This window comes from Corvus moneduloides, chromosome 1 (genome assembly GCF_009650955.1).
Source record: "Corvus moneduloides isolate bCorMon1 chromosome 1, bCorMon1.pri, whole genome shotgun sequence".
NCBI lineage: Eukaryota > Metazoa > Chordata > Aves > Passeriformes > Corvidae > Corvus > Corvus moneduloides.
Genome location: NC_045476.1, coordinates 161,345,242 through 161,368,961, shown reverse-complemented (window position 1 = coordinate 161,368,961; position 23,720 = coordinate 161,345,242). Strand labels below are relative to the sequence as shown.

The 23,720-nt window shown below is 43.2% G+C and overlaps 1 protein-coding gene across 1 annotated transcript; it reads left to right on the top strand.

The window, feature by feature from the left end:
* Positions 1-1,839: 1,839 nt before the first annotated feature.
* On the top strand, positions 1,840-17,127 carry LOC116455813. The gene is made up of 2 exons (XM_032134100.1): positions 1,840-1,920; positions 15,082-17,127. The coding sequence occupies exons 1-2, from the start codon at positions 1,840-1,842 to the stop codon at positions 16,093-16,095; spliced, it is 1,095 nt and encodes a 364-aa protein (XP_031989991.1). The 3' UTR covers positions 16,096-17,127.
* Positions 17,128-23,720: the final 6,593 nt, after the last annotated feature.

Genomic DNA, 23,720 nt, shown 5'->3' with positions numbered 1-23,720 from the left:
AGGCCTCCTTTTCACAGGAATGATGTCCCTTCCCAGCTCACTCTAGGCTTCTCCATGCCTCTATTCTTTTCTACCAGAAACACAATTATCAGGAAGGACAGCCAGCACATGTCTCCATCGAGAGCGGGCCCTTTCCCCTGAAGATGTTCTAGAGACAGGGAATGAACAGCCAGTGCTCCTCCAGAGCTGGTGGCCTGCCACGCCTGTTCACATGGGGCTCTGAGCAAGCTGTTCTTGAGAAAAGTGTCCCTGCCCATGGCAGGGGCTTGAAACTAGAAGATCTTTAAGGTCCCTTTCAACTCAAACCATTCTGTGATTCTACGATTGTGTGATTTTATGTATTTGTGCTTTTCTATCCCTTTCTGAGTTACTGATTGAATGTGCTAATAGCATCTAAAGCTATCTAGAGGAGCTGAGATTTAGTTATTATTCAAGCCTATAAGGAAAGAAAATGTATCTGAAGATGATTAGAGAGCTCCTCTTCTGCCCCCTGACCCGCTAAAAATCTGCTGTTAATAGCTTTAACTTCCCTTCCCATTATGCTCTGATAGGATTTGCCTTTCAAAGCACTCTGACTAGATAAGGCAGTAGGCTGCTGAATTAGAATAAGCAATACAGGCACACAAAAGATGTGTGGGTGTGCCAAGACACACCACCTCAATGGCTAAGGTAGCCCACTGTACCTCTCATCAGAGAAAATAAGTCCCAAAAGCATTCCAAGTCTTATAGGGAGAAATTGCCTCCTTCTCAAGTAAATTGCAGGGCTCGGGAGCAGAAGCTGTGGTGAGACAAAGCTAGGAGAGCCACAGATCTGAGGAGATGGACTCAAGGTCCATGAGCTAAGAACAAGCTGAGGTGCTAAACAGTGCCAAGAGCAAGCATCTGAGTCTTTGGGAGATAGTGCTGGTTTGGGTGACTTTTTGAAGCTGAAAATAAAACTGTTGGTATAGACAGAGATACTTTTAACAGACCAAAGATGTTCATCCTACTCAAACTAATGAGTGCACAGTTCTACTGATGAGGAAAACCCTGTGTCTTACCAGAAAATCAGAAGGAAACAAGACTCAGTATACTAACACTTGAATTTGAGGCCTTGCATGGAATTCTGAACAGGGACAGGCTTCATATTCACTTTTCTCCACTTTTAAGAATTCTTGAATGGACTGTTTGCACATATGTAGTGAGTGAGCTTCACCGGATCCTCAGCTGAGAGACATATGGAATGCCCAAGAGGAATATGTGTAGGAGGTATCCTTGTTCCTTAACCACATGTAAAATGGGGTGAAGACTATGTACAACTTGTAGAATTGTCCTGGTGAATTTGAAACAATCCCCATCTTGATTCTGCCTCTGTTGAAATCAAGGGCAGTACCATCATTGGTTATAGAAGGGAGCAGAATCAAGTCCTTCTGGGATCTGGAAGGATTTCCCAGGGTGTAGCTCTGTGTTACAGTACAGACATCCAACTGTGGATAATACTGAAGATTTGCTTGCTGGTTTACTGCTAAAACCCACCAAAGTGAACATAAAGATTTCCACTGAGAGGTGAATTTCTGAACACAAGGGCAGAACAAAACCAAATTTTTATGAGAGTCTTGAAACCTATGGACAATACAATTACCTTGATTGGTGGTATGGACCATACTGGAGAAGGTCTAACTTTAAATTATGCTCTCCAGGAGAGCTGAAATTGTCTCCATGACCAGCTCACATAGCAGAAAATGTCCTTGTGAATTTGAAGGACAGCAGTTTACCTGAAGAAGCACACAGGTGCCTTAGTCCTGGCATTGTGCTGGAAAGCTGCTCTTTTTCCAGGCTTTGTTTGTCCTGTGCAGTGAGATGTGCTCAACTTCCATGAGAAAAGCTGCCACTGTTATTCCCCAGAGAACGGCAAATCACGACACAAGTCCAGGTTGCAAGGTATGGCCGAAGAGACCTCGTTTAATCACTCATAACCTTTATAGAATGGTTTGCAAAAGAGAAATTACATGATTGGCCTGTTGGCCCACCACCTCCAGAGGTGATAGGTTGAGCAGTAAGACACCCATTTCCAAATATCATTCTCACAAAACTGAAAATAATTGTAGTGTTCTCACAACAACCTGCAGGTGCAGAAATGGTTTACATTCTTACAAACTGTTGTCCATCCAGTTCTCAAGAGAACTAAAGCTTTCACAGAGAAGCTGTGAGAAGCTGGATTTCTCTAACTGCTTTCTTACGAGAAAGGAAAGTTTCACAGGAAAATTACTCTGTCAGGCCCTGCTAGCATCTACAAAAAGCTGTTTTCCTTTCCATCCTAACTCGTGAGCACAAAGCAATGCTGATAACCAGGAGAAAAATAAATAAATTAGTGGAGATGAGTACAGTCATCAAAATTCCTATGGAGCTGGCAGGACTAGATTCAGAAATTCCATAATGAAATTAACAGATCTTCCTCCCACATGAACACCTGGACTAATGGGGGCATCTGCAATTAAGGGTGTCCTATTCACTGGCAAGGTCACATTGGAATGTCACCAACACATAAAAATAAAAATTCAGATGCTCCCAGGCTTAGTGGATTAGGTGGTCCATATTCCAATAACATGGTTCCTTATAAGTCAGGAGACAGAGGGGGGAGCAAGTGCTGTAGTTGCAAGGAATTTTGTCTGGTTTAAAGTTGGTTGTCTTTTGGCCAAGAGTTGAACACACAGAGTGAAGCAAAGGGTCTGTTTGTGCTTCCAAATTAAGTAAAGTCAGCTGCTAAATGTTGAATCAAAAAAGCAACTCTTGGCTGATTGACTAGAAAAGGCTTGAAAGCACAAGTCACAAGTGCCAAGATCTCATACCTCATGGTTCAGAAGAAATAAAAACTGCTGCTCTATGGCATTCAATGGTACATTAAGCATCTCCAGGACAGCACCAGTGATCCATGTGGGCAGGATCAGCACACTCTGCATGGGATATTCTAAGATTTTTGGTCCTAAAACAGGACTGGTTGCAATTATTGCAACAACAGCTCTTTGACATGTCAAAGAGAGGACAGAAGAAATGCAGCAAAGGATCCATTGAGTCTTCAGTGACCTTTCAGTAATAAGCCAGGTAGCATAATACAGCTTAGATCCCTGGGCTCCAAAGGATGGGGAACAATTGCTTGGTGAAATTTGATTAGATCAGAGATTTACTGGATTTTCCAAACCTACCAGTATTCAAGCCAAATATCCCTGCAGAGGTATTTGTACCCACAAAGACGCATGGGTAAACAAACAAAAAAACCAAAACAACATAACACAACAATCTCCTTTTCTTCATGCTGGGATCAGAAAGTGATACAAGATCCTGCAATCTGACCCAAAAGACTCTCAAAAGCTCCTGCATTTCCCAAAAATACTGGCTGAATATTGTGCCTGAAACAAGACCAGACAGGCAGTAAGCCTCCATGAACTCTGTATGCCACAGGGACAAAATTTTGAAAGGGTTTTTAGCTCCTCATTGCACAGTGCTTGGCCCATAACAGGAGAATCTGGTTGGAGCCCTGAGTGTAATGTAGTTATTAGGCTAAGTTTAATTATTGCATCTCTACCCCCACCAGGGAACCTACCTGGTTTTATTATGAACTCTAAGCTGCAGGTGACACAAAATTGCCCAGCTGTCTGCAGATGCCTTAAGGAGAAAATGGGATAAAAATTGAATTCTCAGCAGTTCACAGATAAACTATCTCCAGTTTTCTTTAGCTGAGACAAATTGATTGGGGAAGGTCCTGCAACATAACTTGTCTGCCAAAGCTCTCCCCATGTCCTTGAACCACTCCAGAAGTTGTCAATAGAGAGACATGAAAAAAGACTTATCATTGTGTTTGGATATCTTCTCCACATCAGGGAAACAGCCTGAAATTGCTGCTTTGGTTGATTCCATCTGAGCCTTTAGAAAGGTGCTTTACCCCACAGATCCAAAGTGGAATCTCTTTTGTGGCAAATGTAAAATGAAATAATGCTAAGAGCAGTCAGATCCAGTGAAGTCATTAAATCTTCTGTATCTCAGTTCGGCCTGGTTTTGAGGGGTTTGAATGATGCCCAACAGGTAATCCTGTCCTTCAAATCAAAGGAAATACTTTCATCCACTCTTAATCATAGTGTCTGGGAAGATTGGGATCTACCTGCTTAGGATTTTTGAAGGGATGCTCTCTTGCCAGAGAGTTTTCTTTATTGGTTGTGGACAATTTTTTGTGGTTTTGTTCAGTGAACAGTGGTTCAGATTTTGGCAATGTCACCATGTAATCATGCTTTATTTGATTGAGTAGACTTGAATGGGCTTTGCTCCTATGGTAACAAACTTCTAGCTGCAATTGTTCTTAGCTGTTTGAAGGTGCCATTAGCCATTGTTCCCAGTGGCCTGGTTCTCTCTCTGGCTTTCCAAGTCTGGATCTCAGAAGTGTCAAGGTGCAGTGGTTTGGTTCAAAATACCCATTACTTACTTATTTTCCTTCTGTGAGATAAGAATTAGGAGAAAGCAAAGCAGGCACAAACCTTTAACAGTTGCAGCACAAAGAAAGAGTTTTATTACTAAAAGAACTAAAAGAGAAATAACAAGAAATTAAAGCAAATCCCCTCCTCCTTTCCAGGACTTTCCTCCTTTTACCCAACTCACACAAAGGGTAAAAGAACATGGAATTTTAGTCAGTGTTCATATGCTTAAGGAAAAAAGGGTTTTCTTCAGCTGCACATGGTTCCTAAACTGCCACCAACAGCAGACCTGCCTGGAAAGAAACAATCTGCTCTGGTGTAAAACATCTCTCCCATGAAAAACCTCACAGTTCCTTCACACTGCCAAACATAGGCTATCACACAGGGTTATTAATCTTTTTAAGGATGAGTTACTTTGGCCTGAACACAAAGGCTTTTTTTGGCCACAAGTCTCTAAAAATCCTCTCAATGCTTCTATATAGCCTGGCATAGGCACTCTTCAAAATCTTCATGGGCCACACGTGAATTCTCCATCCCCCCCATGTACTCCAAATGGATTAAAGAGACAAACAGTTTGTGATATTACAGTTTCTTACCACGGCATGCAAGGAGGTTTTTTAAGCTACACACGAGAATCGCGGCACCGCCCTCTTTTCTCCCATCGCCGTGTTCAGCTCCGTCTCACATGGCTCACTTTCTTTCTGACTCTGAAGCCACCATGAAGAGTGTTCTTGTTCAGGCTTTACGGTGGAGAAAGTCTCGCTCCCTTTGTGCTGCTGGCTGTGTGGTGTCCTCAGCTCAGCGTGGAGTGTGCTGGCTGCAGACAGGAGGCCACGCTGGCTCCCGCTGGCTCCGCCGGCTCCGCGTGGAGAGGAGAGGGACCCGCTGGTCCCAGGAGGCCGCGCCGGGTGGGTTTGAGCTGTGTGGCAGTCCATGGCTGGTTTGAGCTGTGTGGCAGTCCATGGCTGGTTTGAGCTTTGTGGCAATCCATGGCTGGTTTGAGCTGTGTGGCAGTCCATGGCTGGGTTGAGCTGTGTGGCAGTCCATGGCTGGTTTGAGCTGTGTGGCAGTCCATGGCTGGTTTGAGCTGTGTGCCAGTCCATGGCTGGTTTGAGCTGTGTGGCAGTCCATGGCTGGTTTAGCTCTGTGGCAGTCCATGGCTGGGTTTAGCTGTGTGGCAGTCCATGGCTGGGTTTAGCTAGCTCTGTGGCAGTCCATGGCTGGTTTGAGCTGTGTGGCAGTCCATGGCTGGTTTGAGCTGTGTGGCAGTCCATGGCTGGTTTGAGCTGTGTGGCAGTCCATGGCTGGGTTTAGCTGTGTGGCAGTCCATGGCTGGTTTGAGCTCTGTGGCAGTCCATGGCTGGTTTGAGCTGTGTGGCAATCCATGGCTGGGTTTAGCTCTGTGGCAGTCCATGGCTGGTTTAGCTGTGTGGCAATCCATGGCTGGGTTGAGCTGTGTGGCAGTCCATGGCTGGTTTAGCTAGCTCTGTGGCAGTCCATGGCTGGTTTAGCTCTGTGGCAATCCATGGCTGGTTTGAGCTGTGTGGCAGTCCATGGCTGAGTTTAGCTGTGTGGCAGTCCATGGCTGGGTTGAGCTGTGTGGCAGTCCATGGCTGGGTTTAGCTGTGTGCCAGTCCATGGCTGGTTTGAGCTGTGTGGCAGTCCATGGCTGGTTTGAGCTCTGTGGCAGTCCATGGCTGGTTTAGCTCTGTGCCAGTCCATGGCTGGGTTTAGCTGTGTGGCAGTCCATGGCTGGGTTTAGCTATGTGGCAGTCCATGGCTGGTTTGAGCTGTGTGGCAGTCCATGGCTGGGTTTAGCTATGTGGCAGTCCATGGCTGGTTTGAGCTGTGTGGCAGTCCATGGCTGGGTTTAGCTGTGTGGCAGTCCATGGCTGGGTTTAGCTATGTGGCAGTCCATGGCTGGTTTGAGCTGTGTGGCAGTCCATGGCTGGTTTAGCTCTGTGGCAGTCCATGGCTGGGTTTAGCTCTGTGGCAGTCCATGGCTGGGTTTAGCTCTGTGCCAGTCCATGGCTGAGTTTAGCTGTGTGCCAGTCCATGGCTGGTTTAGCTCTGTGGCAGTCCATGGCTGGTTTAGCTCTGTGGCAGTCCATGGCTGGGTTTAGCTATGTGGCAGTCCATGGCTGGGTTTAGCTGTGTGGCAGTCCATGGCTGGTTTAGCTCTGTGCCAGTCCATGGCTGGGTTTAGCTGTGTGGCAGTCCATGGCTGGTTTAGCTGTGTGGCAGTCCATGGCTGGTTTGAGCTGCCTGTGGCTCTGGGACAGTTCCCCCCCAGTGACCCAGGGTCCGTGCCGCGGCGTTGGGAAAGATGGGGGGGGCAGGGGCCCCGGCCCGGCCCGGCAGGCCCTGGAGGCTCGGAGCCCCCCCACCTTCCAGCAGGTGAGCTGGAACAAAAAACCATTCCCACCTTTCTGTGTGGTTTAAATATGTAAATTGTGAGAAGTGTCATTAGTCTAAAAGACTGTCCATCAACTCAGGTTCAACCCACTACACAAGGTTACACTGGGCAAAGGGAAAGAGTGTGATTGACTGGGAAAATGAGATCAAGCATTTTTCCATCTTTTCCCTAATCCTGGACTAGACTGAAGCAACCCCAGCGGTAAGAGGCTGCTGCAAATTCTGCCAACCTCAACGGTTCCTTGCAGAGGACAGAGTCAGCACGATCCCTTCTGCCCCACCCTGGCTTCTCTCTGTGGCACCGTGCCCTGAGCTCCATGGTGAGCAGAACTCTCACCGTGCCAGCTGCCACTGGGGTCTCCGGCTGCTTCTCACAGATTTTATCTCTGTGCCTACGTCAGCCAGCCAGGTGGAGTTACAGCTAAGATTCTGGCATTATCTGCAACTCTGAGGCTGTGTTTAAGGTCACATTTCTGTAGCTGTGCTTGCCTTCATTTAATCTTGTTTGCTCTGACGTCAATGCAAATGCAGCAGCAAGCCCAGGCTGTTAGATGCTCTCTCTATTATTATGTTTTTTTCTCTCTTCCATCACTGCTGGCTTCTTAAGATTGAGTTAAAATTACTATGGGGAGGGGTGGGTTGTTTTAACAGTGCAGCAGCTATTGTGTTGGCATATTCTACCCAAATACAGAGTATCTGCACTTAATAATTCTGTTCAATTGATTGTTGTTGTAATGGCCAAAAAGCTGAGTTCACTGTGAGCTGTGTGTGACTGTATCCTGGTGTGATTCAGCCCTGAATGCTTATGTATTAGTCCTGCCTATTTTATACATAAGCAATTTATTACCTTCATATAAATTAAATTTTCATGACATAGATGAATGAATTCTGCCTACCATCTGGAACGTCCTACAGTGGTCTCCAAATGGTGCAGCGATCCACATGCCATTGAAATGTAGCCCTTCCCAGGTCAGAGCACAGGAACTGAACAACACTGCATCACTTTAGGACCACTGGGCCAAGTGGAATACACCAAACACTGTCTTGCTGAAGCCAGAGGTAAATTTAGGTTGAAAGAGGTTATAGCAATTTAAAGAGGTTGAAAGAGGTTATAGCAGATTTAACAGACTAAATTCCTAAAAGATCTCTAAAGGACATCCCTTGATTGTGAGGCTCAGAGATATTCAGTGACTTGTCTCTAGCTGTGGACTAAGTCCATACAAAAAGTAGAACAGTTCCTACATTCCCTGCCCGCCCACTGCAATCTCTCTAAAGCGGCCTCTGTTTGAAGAGCGAAAGGCAGAAGAGAGAGATAATAGGCTTGAGGATAAAAAAAGTGACATCAAAATCCTTCAATATCCATGTCATTAGTGGATCAGAGGATGGGCTGTCGTTGATTCTTCTAGCTTTAAATGCTACAGCATTCAACAAGGAAATGGTAAGTTTTCAGAGAATTGGAAAGCTGCGGCCTTTCAGGTCATGTTTAACCATTTTTTCATGAAGAATCTCTATTTGTAAGATTCCTGCTGTCAAAGCATCAGTGGATTAGCAGGACTAGCAGGTAATTCTCTAACATCAATACTGGTATAACATTATATGCTACTCAGAGTTTAATAGGAACTTGTGAAAAATGTATTTAAGGAGTGACAGTCTGAAGTCAGTAATAGCCATGGAATGTGGGTAAGAAAATTATCACAAAGGGTAGAATTCAGGGCCCGTCCCAGCCATTAAAGGGCTGGGGTCTGCTTTGCAGGCTCCAGATCACTGCTGGCTCCCTGGTCTTAGCTTCCCTTCTTTACCTTTAGCCACAAAATCATTGAATTGGACAGGATCTCCTGGAAAATGAGCCACTTCATAGTCTGAGGTGATGTCTGGAATATCTGCTTTCAGAGTCTGAGAGCTGGTCATTCTCCAGTCCTGGAGTGGAGGGCACCTCAGGCATCTGCCTCAGACTGGATTCTTTCAGCTCAAGAGGGCAGAGCTGGCTCCTGTCCATTGTTCATAGCCTTCAAATAGCTCCCAGATGCCTCCACAAAGCCTCTCCTATTATACAGAATCCACAGTTCTGATGAAATTAAACCGGGAGCAACCCAGTAGCAGCATGTCCTAAAGAAAACATGAGACAATCCTGGGCTAGAAACAACCTCAAATCCTTCTGCTAGAGATGTGGAGATAAAAACATGTTGCAGCAAGGGGTAAGAAAGTGAGAGAGGAGCTTTTAGCCTTATAACTGGACATTCTAGAAGATTTTGGCAGTGAAGCAAATTGTATTAAATTGTCCTTGTCAAAGGGTTCATCCAAAGCTGCCCTTACTACCAGACCATGCAGTCATGTCATTTTTTCACTTCTGGTCTAATTGGCCAAAGAAAACACAAAAGAACAATTCTGGCAGGAGATATGAACCCCCGGTTCTGTGGAGAGATAGGATATGTCGGCTTGAGGGTCTCTGTTTGAGAAAGTGAATTTTCTAGCCCTTATGTTTTAAGAAAAATAGTTGCACTGCTGACACCTCCTTTTCAGAAGACAGGGATGCTCATTCTTCTGTTCTGAATGAAATATTGCCTGGGAGAACTGAGAAAAGGTGCTTGTCTTCCTTGGTATTTCTGAGTGCAGTGGATGAGTGGCACCTAGAGAACAGACATTGAATGATGGCAGAGCTGCTCTCTCTGACTCCAAGGTGCTGGCCTCTGTTATCAGTGGGATAGGGCAGGGTACCACATTAATTCCTAGGTATGAGCTTCCACCACAGCAGATAGCTCCATCAGTCTGGATTTTACAGTGCCAAGCTCTAAATTAAGAAAAAAACATCAAGGGGAGAGCTCAATCGCTTTGTCTGCACGTTCTGCTTGTGCTGTGATCTTTCTGGGCATGTAATGTAAGCAGGAGCTGGTAGTTAGCAGGAAATACTGCATTTTTCATTTCTGCTCCTCTTCCCTCACAGCAGTGAGAAGACTTAGGCTTGTGCTGTGATGTCAGACACACACCCTGGTCAGCAGTGGTCCAACTGCATGTACAGGCCTTTACTTCTCATACAGTCTTGTTGAGATGGCAGGGATTTGGAGGTGCTCAGAACTTCGGGAAATCAATCACCTTATTCTAACAACTGACACTAAGAGTTTTGAAGCTGAAGGTGGAATTTTGAGTTACAGTCAAGATCCTTAAATAAGTTGGCTGAATTTAAGGAGTAAAATCCAGTGCCACTGTTGAAAAAGAGGTCATTTATTTATATCTTAAATCTGGATTTAGAAGTCTATGTTAGTTGCTCATTTTTTATAAATCTTTGTCTTGATCTAAATAAGGAACAATGTCCCTATTTAGATGTGGAAGTTGGAAAAGTTAGTTTACATGACTTGTCATTAGGACTGGAGTTCTGCACTTCCTCTTCTTTCCTGCAAAACTGCAAATCCCAATAAGAAGCTTCCAAAGACAGAGGTTGCTCAGTAAAATCTGGGAGGCATATGGGAAGTCTGGAGACTCCATGGTTCGGAAACTGAGTGTGCCTGCAAGGGACAATCTGCTGTGGGTTTCCTAGAATTCAAACTGGTCTCCTCATTAATTCAGGGAGGAGCTATTAAAGTAATAATAACATTAGGAGTAAGAGTGTTCTAAACTGTATAAAATCTGATGATTCCTCTTAAGATCCCCCAAATTTTATGCACAAATTTTAAATGTTTTCACTAAGCATTTTCAGATTAATGATTGCAAATACTAGGTTTTGCCCCAAACCTTCAGTCACTCACAAAATAAAACCCATAATGTAAGAACAACTCCTCTATAAGCAAAACTTGTACTTGACACAATTTTTGAGTGATTATAGATTCTTTCGGTCTTTGATCATTCAATAGGTACCACCTTTTATAAAACACTTGTTTTCTGAAAATTAAGTTATCTGGAATCAAACCTATTTTGGAACCTATTTTGGAAACTAACGTAACTTCATTTCAAACTAATGTGAGTTCCTGTTGCTGAGTAGCTTATGCTCTCTAGTGCCCTATAGTCCAGGAGTTGGGGTCAGTACAAATTTGCAGGCGAAAAATACAGTCAGGGAGGGACAAAACATCTTCCCTGCCATCCCATGAGCAGCTTGTGGTGGAAAAGGGATTTGAAACAGATTCCCTGATAATGAGCTGTTTTTCAGACCACTCAAATATCTTTTCTTTGTTTTCTTTGGAAACTCTTCTTGCTGCCACTGCTGTTTTAAGATACCAATGGTGCAAAGGGAGTTGTAGCAGTATGACACAGGATCTCTGGATCCTCCACTGAGGAAACACAGCAGGAATTTATTTGTATGGAGTTCCTGTATTCAGTCCACCTTGGTACCTGTTTGTTTTGGGATCCAAGACAGCCAGGTGTGATGTTAGCACCGTGTTCAGTACTGATGATTATGAACATGGTTATGTTTTATCTTCCCCAGCCCAATGGACCCTCTGACCTTCTCAGACTCACTGGCTCACAGATAATATAACTTAAATTTTTCTAGCGCAGCAAACGATGATATAAGTCCCTCACATTGCAGGTGTGATAATTAATGCCATCTGACAAACAGCAAGGCTGCATATTTAAGGCTTTTCTGGGAATTATTCAAGTGCTGGCTCTGTTTTCTGCATTGTTCATTCATGGTGACCTGCGCTATTTACTGTACATACATAATCTGCAGTGGAAGCAAAGCCATTCATCCCTAGATGTTTAAACTGAATTGTTTCTTTCTCCTGATGAATGACAGCATGTGTAATGGATCTCCACATGCCAGAGGGGTTTTCAGTGGCAGTGCTTCAGGCATCACATGGAGAATTAAGGCACACTGAAGGCTTGGTGTTTATTTTGGAACTGAACTAAAATAAAATCCACTCTGGGAGAAGCTTTCAGCCAGATAAGCTGGAGGATTTGATCTGTGAACTTCCTTTCTTAGGTATTTCTGTCCTCCCCTTTGAACTGCAGCAATCAGTTGATACACGTGATGATGGAAAGGAAAAGCATCAGAGTTGTGTAACATCTGCTTATCACTACAGATTATTCTGTAGCAATGAGATTAAAGCTTTTTGTTATGTAGGAAGAGTTTGGGATTTAGAGTGGTGGTTTTGCGCGTGTGTGCGTGTGTGTGCACGTTTTTTCTTTTCTTTTAACTCTTATGAAATGCACTATAAATTTGTTTTCATTGAGCGAGGAGAGGAAACCTCACGAAGGTGATAAAGAAAACAGGGATTTTTAAAGGAAGCGAAGATCAGAGAATAAAAGAGTGGTTTGGGTTGGAAGGGACCTTCAAGATAAGATAATTCCCAGCTCCCTGCCACGGGTAAGGACACCTTCCACTAGACCAGATTGCTCAAAGCACCATCCAACTTGACCTTGAACACTTTAAGATTTTTAAAGGATTCCCTTCATTCATGATGTATCTATAATCATGTATGCTACCAACCAAATATTACCTCCTGACAAGTATATCCACGACAGGACTGAATCGGTGAAGTATTTTGGAGCCATATGGGGAAGTGACGTGCATGAAACAGTGGTTTGGATCTCAAGCCCTGCAGAGCTTTGTGGCAGCACAACAACCTGCTGCTTTTCCCTGCTGACAGATTGACTTCCTGGCTAAAGTCCAGCAGGTTGTCAGGTTATCTAAACACATGCTATGTGCTTGGCTCACTTTGGTTCCCCATTTCTGCCAGATGCATGCCAATAGGACACCTCAGGGTGCCTGAGGCTGCTTTGTATCTGATTTTTTCAGATGTAGAACAACAGAGGTGAGGACCAATACTGGAAAGGAACCTCAGCTCAATGCCTTCTCTTGATCCAGTCATCAAGTGTACGAACAAGGTTTCTATAAGACTCTTCCAAATCTCACTTTCAGCCAAAATCAAGTGTTTATTGCCCTGCAATGAGCAGACTCCTGTAACCAAAATTAATTAAAAATAGTTGGAGCACCTCTCTCTGAGTACCATCCAGTCTGGGTACTGGCTTTAGAGGGACATCAGATTCCTGTTTATGGGGGACACCAGGCTTCCTAGATCTGAAACCACTCAACGCCAATTTGCCACTGGGCATACAATAAATTTAGTTAATTAGTAGTGATATACTGTGACCCTTCTGTTTCTGCTGTCCCATTACTGTGCAGTTTATACCAGAAGGATCAGCAAGCTGAGACTGGGAAAGAAATTGTTTAAATTACATGAAGGTTGTGGTTTCTAAATAAAGGCTGATGGTCCCTTTGATAATACCACTATCATAATACTTTGATCTAGAGAACCTGAAGCAGTCATTCTTTACACGAGTCTCTCATTGACTGCAAAGGGAATTTTGGGCACAGAGCAATTACCCACACAAGATTGGGCCAATTACTTAATTAAATTTTAAGTGGGAGGATATACATAGCAGATGGACATTTCTGGAAGGTACTGGGTAATGTGTGCACGACAACAGAGGATGCAGCTTATCTTGCACATCAGCCTTGGGTGAGGTTTAAGTGTATTAACATTAGGACTCCAATTGGATTTAGGTGGTGTGTAACATTTCTCCAAGCCTTCTTAGCTTGTCTGAATTTTCCTCAGAAGAGTGCACAGGGAATGGACCAATCACTTGGTCACTCTTGTCTGAAACCAGCAGGAGAACAAAAAGTGGTCATGAGCAGAAAGATAGATTGCCTAGGCAGGTTGTTCTGTAGGCTTGGCTAGGTGGCTGGGTTTTAGATGGGTACTAGATTTTTAAAGGCAAATAAAAGGCTTTTTAACTAAAATCTCTTCCAAAATGGCAAAACTTTGTTACTATGTTGCTTACCATTTCTTGTTTCCACACCCATACCTCCATCTGCATTAGAACCTTCACTCTGTCCCATTGCTTTATATGCCTACATCTTAGGACAAGGGTTTATTTATGTTTATTTTATTTCACTTCACATTTACAGAGTCATGGGCAGCTTTAAGTGTTTTCCTGGAAAAGAGAAAGACACAGAAAGGGCAAGACAAGTATCATTTTTATTTACAATGATACTAAGCTTGGGTACTTAAACCAAAAATAAAAATCCCACCAATAACAGTGAACGGGAATTACCAATACAGACTTAATTAGATGAGATGAAAGGAGCTCATGTTCTCTGTTTGTCAGACAAAAAGCAGGTTAATACTATAATTTAAGAAAATATCTTTGTGATAATAAGGCCCGGAAGTCTGAGATACAGGCAAGAATATTGTTTTTGTCTGTCCCATAAAATGTATAGTCTGTACAGAAACCAGAGTGGGAATGGAAAAGGTACCTTAGAGAACAGGACTTCCTTGTTTGGGCAGAAGCAGGAACAGAGCCCATCTCCTGATGCTGCCCATAAGCCTGTCATTGCCTATGCAGGACTAGAAAGTTGAACATCAGAGGCCTGATTACCATGAGATTCTTACACTATTGACAATAATGATTATTGATTATTGATTCTTATATTATTTCCCAACCATGACATAAAGTTTCTCTGAACAATGGCAAATAAATAACTCCAGGTTTGCCACATCTGCCATTTAGCAGTGTCTTTAGTTAATACCCCAGATGCACTGTTTTTGAAACTGAACAATATCCACAGCATTCTGAACAGCATCTTGGCACATTTCAGGGTCTTTTCCATTGACACAAGCAAAACCATTACCAGTTTGACAGTCTATGGAAAAGTACCTTGTGAAACTAGGCAGAATTTTGGTGGAAATGAAGATACTTTCCCTACCCTATTAAGCACGTCAGTATATGCAAAAGTCCACATTACAGAATGTCAGAGGAAAAGAGAAGGACCTCATGCCTGACCCTCAGCTACGAGATTCCCCAAATTAATAGATATTCTCTGGTATTTGCCATGTGTTTTAGAGACCCTAAACTTCCTTTAAATTAGTGAGTGTAGTGTACAGTCTGGTGCTGCTCACTGCTTAGAAAGGACTCAATATTTAGGACAGAGTAGGAAGAGGAATGGTAATGTTTGAGTTGCACTGGTGACAGACATGGAGGAGACATGCCCTGATTCTTCAGCTGACAGGTTAATTTGTTGTCCAGATATGGAGACTAAATTTGCCCTTTATTTTGGATTACCCTGGGGTGAGACAGCTTAAGGAGCACAGTGATTAGGATTTAAGGTTTTGAGGAGTACATTTCAAGAGACACCAAGTTTTCACTCTTTTCAAACTTCCAAACATTGCATGAAAACCTAACTGAGGATTAATACAATGTAGGATAGTGATCTCCACATCTGTTTTTCTTTCAGAGTGCCCCAATGGCTGAAGAAAAGCCCAAGTATAACTGCACTGTCAGTGAAGTCACGATTGTGAACCTGCAGCCTGATAAAAATCCAGTTCTCCTCTTGCCAGGAGGGAAGCCAGGAAGTGAACATAGAAACCTTGGTTTCCAGCCTCCTTCTCCAAGGATTTCAGAGAAGAGGCTATGCCAAGGAGAGAAAAAATTGTGGCCAGAAAAGATGAAAAAGGAGGGAGTTTTGTCTCCCAGCCTGCATCATGCAAGTGAGTTGTGCAGCACAGAGAATGTTAGCCTGAAGAGGCCAGTGAAGTTGGCCCCTCTGGAGATCCCTGTGGAAGTAAAAGAAGCCCAGCTCCAAAAGATTATGAGCATCCAGAGAGAAGCCCAAATGGCTGCCCAGAAGCTGATGGTGATCAACTCCGTGCGGAATGAGCCCCATGTGAAACGGGTAAAGAATCTGGCACAGGGGGAGCTGGGAAACCTTCAACAGATCAAGCTGAGTGAGAAGGCTGCTCTGGAGAGCAAAGATGATCCCCTACCCCCTAAAAGCAGCAAACCCCTTGGAGAAATCCAAATTATTTTGCCTTCAGAGACAACCTCTAAGTCGACTAAACAAGCAGGTGCTGAGGAGGCTCCCAAGACACTCTGTAAGCCATTAATCCCCACTCTCCACGTGTCTGACATGCATGGAGAGTCCAACAGCCCCGAGAGCATCCCTGATCCCTGCCAAAATGTTTCTCGGCGCCGATTCAGATTAAGACACACGAAAGAGCAGCAGGAAGACCACGGGAAAGCCAAACCCTTAAAGGCCACAGATCCAAGTGTGGGAGAAGGCACGAAGAAAACTGCAGGTCAGCGGACACAAAAAACCCTCAGTGACGCCAGCAAGCTCATTGAAAATGTATCCAAAAAGCAGAAGGAACGAGGAGCAAAGCAAAGGGAAATAGATGAAGCCTCTCTTGGGAGGAGGCAGTCCATTCGAAGGATGGCCTTGGGAGACATCATACAGGTGGATGATGACTGAATGTTACAGCACAGATACCCAGAAAAATGTTTCAGAATGACTGCTTAGCTAGAAGTCTTCAGAAGAGTGCTTGGAGACATTAGTAGACCACCAAGTAAAAATAAGGCGATATTGTTGAACAACTCTATCATTTGCTGAGATGCTCAAACAAGCGGCTCAGAGAAAATAACATTTCGCTCTGCTCAACACTAGAAAGGCCTCAAATATCCTGAGCCCAGCACAGAGTATAACTTTTCAAGACACATATGGACCATGCAGGAAAACTACGGATGTGGACTGGGTGGAGGGATCAAGAAAAAAACAGGAATGTAGAAAGTGCTATGTCTGGGGCTTTTTGCTCCTGAGAATATAGCTCTTCCACTCTCAGATGTGGCAAGTCTGTTTCAGAAAAAAAGATTAAAAAGTTCTTCATATCTACTGTTGGCAGAACAATAAATAATTAGCATTAGTTTAGCAGGAGACATTCAAGTCAGAAAAGGAGAAAAACTTTTAGGTACAACAGACACCGAAGAATGATGTTTACCAAGATGGGAATCTCTGTCACTGAAATTTTTAATAATGCATTAGGCAAACACCTGCCAAGGATGTTTTCAGATGAATTAATCCTTCATTCACACACAAGGACCGGATGATCTGTAATGTCCTTCAGTCTCAATTTTCTTATATTGTATGGTCTATCTTTTCAGTTGTCTACCTGTGGGGCTGCATACTAAGCCATGTAGTGCAAAAAGATACAATAAATGCAACTTTTCACTTTTCACTGATTCTTCATTGTCTTGCAGCTTGTGCCAAGATATTAACTGAATTCTTCAGAAGGAAGCATCTAGTGCTGCTTTCCCTTGGTTTCTTCAGACTTCTGTTTATTCTTTCACAATTTCTTGGTAAATGGAGGAACAGTTCATCCATATATTTTTTGTGTTGCCCTTTTTATCTTTTCACTTTTGGTCACTTTTTAAGATCTTAGTCATCTTGTAAAGATTGAGTATTGGGTTTATGTATAATACGGAATAAACCAAACCTATGCAGTCTCAACTTAGTCCCCCTTAGAATCTTTTTTGGAGGAAAAACCTATTTCGTGGGGTTTAGGACAGGTATTATAACAATGTGGCAGAGTTTCTAGCATGGTGCAAATATTATTAATAAGGTTAACATACGATAACATTTGCTTTATAAATGACTTTTACAGAAAGAATTAGGATGCTCAATGTCTTCTGGTAGTTCACTTCTTCAGTTGTTTGATTTTCTATTAAAGGTGGTGAAATGATCTTAAGAGGCTGGGACTTCAATAAACCAATGGTGAGACTTGCCATAAAACCCCAAGAGCTGGTAAAAATACATGGATGTCTAGAGAAACAAAAGGTGGGTAGAAGCAGCAGAGCTCAGTCTTTAAACATGCTGGGGTTGGTGGGAGATGAGAAAAGAAGATGAAGACATTTTGATATAGAAAAGAAGTGAGCCTTTTTTGCCTCTAATTCTTTCTTCTATGTACATGATGAAGACAATGAAAGAGCAGATGAGGGCTTGAAAAATATTTGAGTATTTTTCTGCATTCCAACAATATCAGAAAGTGTGAAACTTTTTTTTTTGATTGTTTGTTTCCTGATTGTTCTCTTAGTAAGGGAAGACCCACAATTCAGAGATTCTTTTGGAATTTGCTTGAGTGTTCCTTGCTGAAGAGAAAACAGACATTGCCAGGATTGAAACTCTTCCCAGGCTTGTCACAGCAGCAGTGGCTGAATTTATACAAATCAGTCACCCTGTGACTTGCCACCACCTTTATCTGTCAATTTTCTATGCTGAGAATACCTGGGGAATGAGGCTCACAACTATGCAGGCCAGATAATTCCAGGTGAATAAGAATTTTTGTAGCAGTTGAACAAATAACTTGGACTTAAAAAGAGATGTTAAACCAGGAATAAAAAAAAAAAAAAGAGATGTATGTCCTCCTTGTGATGTCTAGGCAGTGAGAAGAAATAAAAATTTAATTAATAAACTCAACTGCATCTCTGACTCAGTGCAGCTTAATTGTGAATGTGAAACTGCAATTCCCGTGCATTTTGTTGGCATCTCACAAGTTCCCAGACAGACAGTATTAATGGGATATCCAAAGAACATGCTACTAAGACTTTCAGTTTTCAGTAGATGGATGGCATGAGGCAACAGCTGAGTTAAGCTTGGTCTGGCTTACCTGAGAAGCTGCTGCCTTTCGTTAAGCCATGATGTAAGAAGGTCCTTCAAATGGGTGTTTGAGCCCATCTGGTTGGGTCTCTTGCCTTGGAAATACAGTGACAACTCAACCAGGATGAACAACCCCTTCAGCTGTCTGTGGGAAGGCCACTACAGGTGTCAGAATGACTTTCTATTCCTCTACTCTTTTAGTGAGCTCTTTTCATGCAAGTAAATGCCTTAAAACAAATTTTTAAGGAACAAATGATTAGGTGATGCTTTAAAAATGTGAACCAATGAGACTGAAAAGAACTTAGAGGTCCCAACTTTCTCCTGTGGCTGCAATGACAAATTGTTATTGGATAAACAGGTAGAAGACTTTTGATTGGGGAAAGGGACTAAAAGCTTTTTGATCTCCAGCATAACAAGGTCATTGAGGAAATGGAAGCCCCCAGGACTCAGTATCCAGCTTTACAAGGAATTTCATGCTGTGTCCCATGCTTCAAAGAGCACCTTCATTTACTGGAAAAGTGATAGAGGGCTCATCTGAATTCTGGGAAACTTAATCTTCCATGAGATAGGGAAAAAGTTTGAGCTGTAGTTTGTACAAGGTATTTTAGGAAGAAGGAAAAAAAGGATATAAATAATTTAGCAGAAATTGAATCTTGAGAAATTCATATAGGAATTGGGTGCAGCATTTTAAGTTGGGCTGCTGTCCAATATAAATGCATCCTGCCCTGGCTCTTTGCACTGCTTAGACCTTCTCACCACCCCCTTATGCTGGCATTGCTTCTCAAACAGCAGCACAGTGATCCGGAACAGTGAATTTAACATAGAAAATTCCCCCAAAAGATGAGTATTCAACTGGGGTTTGCACCAGGCTTGATTTAGCGAATTGATTCACTGGTGCTTGAGTCAGTATGAAGGAGGCAAGGACAGGGAAGCACACATTCACTCACTGGTCTTCTGTCATGCTGAAGTGTATCTAAATTATATTCTAAAGGCAGTAAACTACTGCACTGAAGTGCCAAGGGTCACAGTGGGCTCTGTGACATGACACAAATACTTGAACAACCTGGGCTCCACCCTCAGACTTCTGAGACTGAAGAATAATGGTGGCTTGGTTTAGAAATGCCTGTCCAGTGTTGGCTGCTCCACTCCCTGTTCTGGATCTGTTCACTCTTCTGATCAACTGTTTTTAAGGTTTTAAATCTATTTAGTCTGAAACATGATGGAAGTAATGTTTCCCGTAACACCAAATTGTATCAGTGTGGGAGCATCAGAGGAACTCTGGTGCCTATACAAAAAAGAGCTAATGCTTCCAAAGTATTGCCCTTTTCTAGTAAAAAAAGTGTGCTTCAATGTTACCTAATGCTTGCTAGTGTGTAAAGTGAGAAGAGAAAAAGCAGTGCTGTTCACACATAAAATAACATTTTGAGGGCAAATTCAATTTCAGAAGAATCCCATTGAAAAGGCAAGATTAGGGCAAAAGAGGCTGGGTTTTTTTCAACCTAACTCAGGCTATGTCAAGGTGAGTATTGTGGAAGGGGAACCAAGCTCTGCTCCCATTTACATGCTGTACATGGAATATCAGTCCCTTGAGTCAATTCAGTTGCCCTATCTTCAGACTGACTTCAGAAAATGATTCAGGAACTTCAAACCACAGCGTTTGAACTGTGGATGATGCAATCAGTGGAGCTGAGATTTAACTGATCTGTAAAGACCTTTTCAAATATTGAGAATAAAGGAAAAAAATGTAGCAACTTAATAATGAGGGAGATCCATTCTTATGCAAATAAATTTAATAAAGGAATAAATGTGCTTTAAGGATTTATATCCATGTCTCTGTTCAGTTGGTTTTTCCAAGAGAAAACCTCTTTGATTGCATATTCCATTGCTCTTGCTTCCAATGTTTTTGCAGCTCAGGAACCCAGTGGGTGATTTGTTTTGTATAATGCAAAAACAATTTCTATCCCTTTTCCCTAGGCTGTGAAAAAGCAGGGCACAAAGATGGTCTCCACTCCAAAGACATTTTAGCCTCAATGTAAAATAAAGAGGTAGTGGGCAGACACAACAAACACAGACAAGTGAGATCCCTTCCAAATCAGTCATGAGCAAAATTTACAGGCTAATGTCACAATCACCTAATTTAGGAACAGCACATGTTTCACAAACAGCACCTTCCACCCCCACAGAGTCTTACAGGCTTCACAGAAGAACAGGATAACACTGGGATGAGAAAAAAAAGGGTAAATTCTTGATTGATTCATCGACCTCTAGAGCCAGACATGGTCCCTCACTGGAAGTGTGAAGAGGACAGCCCAGAGATAACTGGATCCCAGTCACGACTTGTAATGGATAGGAACACTGTGAAATAGCCAAATGTCTTGGCTGTCCCCTCCACTGTGCAGAAATGTCCCTGAAAACACTGCTTGGGTGTTTGCTTGCAGTTTGTTCTCCTTTCAGTCAGCAACAGGATAACTCAGTCCTGGATGGAAGACAGAGAAGAGATTCAGGAAAGCTTTTAGAGGTGAGGATCTAAAAGAGCACCCTTTTTTTACAAAAAAAGTATTTTTTTTATTCTCTATTGTTGCTTATTATTAGAGTCTCTTTGCAATTGCCTTTACATTTTCAGGGATTGTCATATGGATTTTGTGGAGAATTACAGGAAATGACAACACAGTCATCAACAGATGAGAGGAAGGGAAAGGTAAGAACCAGAACACAAATCCAAGAACTACAGAGATAGTCTTCATTCTGACTGCCATTAGTGCTTGCTCTAGACTTTCTCCCATCTCTTCAAATTGTAAAATCTAGAAGTTTTAAAAATCCCAAAGTCTCCATCTTGCAGTTCATACCAGTCTGGAGGAGCCTGAGTCAGGCCCACAAATAATGAATCAACGACTGCACAAGATTCTGTCCATGCACTTCTCTGGGGTGAATCACAGGGAGCAGGATCCCACTCCGGAGTCTGTGATCCCACTGCTACTGCCTGACTTTAAGCAGCCACAGGGTTCTTTCCAGAAGAGCTCAACAATTAGCAGCAGTAGGGAAAATCCTGCTATACTAAATTGAGATTTCTAGTTATTGCTGTGGGGCTGGGAGAGCACAAACACTGGCTCTGATTGCTCCTGCTGGTGTAACCTGGGCACACTAAACCCTTGGAAAACTGCCTTACAACTTCAGGAACGAGCTGGCACTATGTTTGCCTTTGAGATCCATGTGCTGATGCTCTCAGGATGTTTGTGCCAACAGGTTGCCTTAATTTTCAGTGTGAGAGACATGATTTTAAACATAATTGTTTCCTCTGGATATTCACCGAGGCTCTAGGGGTGACATGCTTTCAGGCAATTGCAGCAGGAACAGCAATAAAAGGAGCAGTGCTTGAAAATCTTTAGCAGGGAGTACTTTTAACTTTGTTCCTTGAATACATTGTCTTCTACCCAGGCAGCTTGCTGACACTTCTATCTCTTGAAATTTATTGTAACAGTGGAAGTTGAAATCGGTTCAGTTAAAATAAAGGATGTGTGGAGCCACCAGCTAAACCCAGAAGCAAACCCAGACGAGCTGTTAGAGGTACAAAACACACAGAGCCTTCTTCCTCCTCATATTTCTTTTCCTGCTAATTCTTGATGGAAAGAGGGACAGAAGCTATGAAAGGCCCGCTAAGTGTTCCTGTCCCAGTAAGGAACAGAAAAGAGCATGCAAGCATCAGCCATGTCTTCAGAGCAAGAAAGATCCAAAAAGTCCAATAAAGTTGAGGTGAGCAAAGAGTACACGAGGCCTTGGTGTGACCAAGACTTTTTATGTGGCAAAGTAATCAATGGGAATCAATCAGCAGGACTTCAATGAATTTCTGAGGTAACCTTTTTACTTAGGCCTCCTGCAGTTACATTTATCCAGCTCCTGACAGACACCTAGACAGGGATTTGTTCTGATAGTACTACATAGAATGTTAGAGATGAGTCAAATGCACAGGGGAAGATATCTCAGCTCAGACTGGAGGCACTAAAACCACCTGAAAAGCAAACCCCAGAATGTCCTAGCGGAATTCACTCGGGTTGTGTAAGCTACATCCTCTCTACACTTCCAGCTTCAGGTGACTTGGCTGACTTATCTGGCTTGTGGTTGTTCTGTCTAGGCTGCATATTTTAAGATGTAGGTGCAGACTGAGCACAGAATATGGGGGACAAATTACTGAAAAGTATTTGCTTGATGATTAATTACTTAGTGGAGAAGGAAGTGTGGAGTTCCTGTTGTTAAATTGCTGCAAAATGGAAGTTTGGGAGGAGCTTTTTCCCTTATATTTGCATTTCCCCTTTGCCCATTGAGGTAAGGAAAGGAAAATCCCTTACTAATTACTGTTAAGGGCAACAGAGATTTGAAACAGAAAGAAAAAAATACATTAAAATAGATTCTGACAGTGAGACACAAATACTCAAGCAACACCTTATCTCCACCCAAGGGTCTTTCCCAGTCCCCCTCCCCCCCTTCACTCCTGACTCCTCTGCCCCTTGGTGGGATAGCACTGCAGTCAGTCCCTCTCAGCCCCTCTGGGATGCCCCTCCCTCCCCCCTGCCCCAGGCTGGGCCTTTTCCTGGGCTGCAGCCTCTCAGGGACGGCTGCTCCCCTTGGGACTCTCCATGGCAGCAGCTCCTGGGCATCTCTGGTACACCCAGTACACTCCAGAGTTGTCCCGGGATGCCCACATGGATGGTAACGGATCACACTGTGGATTTTCTGTCTTCTCAGAGGCTGCATTTTGGCTGTGAGTGTTTTTCCATCTATGAGTCCCAGTGGCCACACCAGTGCCACTGGGTGCACAGAGAGAAGCCCTGACACTCTTCCTAGACATGAATGCCAGCGATAATCCATGGTCTAGTCAGAGAATCACAGAATCACAGAATCATTTTGGTTGGAAAAGACCTTGAAGATAATCCAACAAAACATCAACCCAGACCCACCAAGTGCACCACTACACCTTGTCCATCAGTGCCACGTGTACCCAGCCAGCAGAGCAACCTCTTCAGCAGGGGCAGACAGAAGTAAAGCCAACCACTTTTAATAACCTCTTCGTCCCAACAAACCAAGACTGCTGTATTAGGAACAGAGGTGTGGAAGATATTTTTTATTTCTCCTCTTGATAGTGAGCATGCTTTTTCATGCCTCTAATTCAATTAATGCTTTCCCATCACCACGTTTCCTCTGTTTGTGGTTTTCTCATTTTAGAGATCTGTCAGCGGAAGGTAATGAAAATGTAAGCAAGCCAGCGTTGTGTGGGTGGGAAGCAAACTTTGTTCTTAAGTTAAAAATCACAGTTTGAGGTCTGGGTGCATTTCCAGAGGTAATTCACTTGGTAAATCAACCAGTTTGTTCTATCATCCAGCTGTCATCTCTAAGCAGTGCTGCAGCAGGTTACTGCCAGAGACTATTAACCAAGTCATTATTATTTCAGCCCC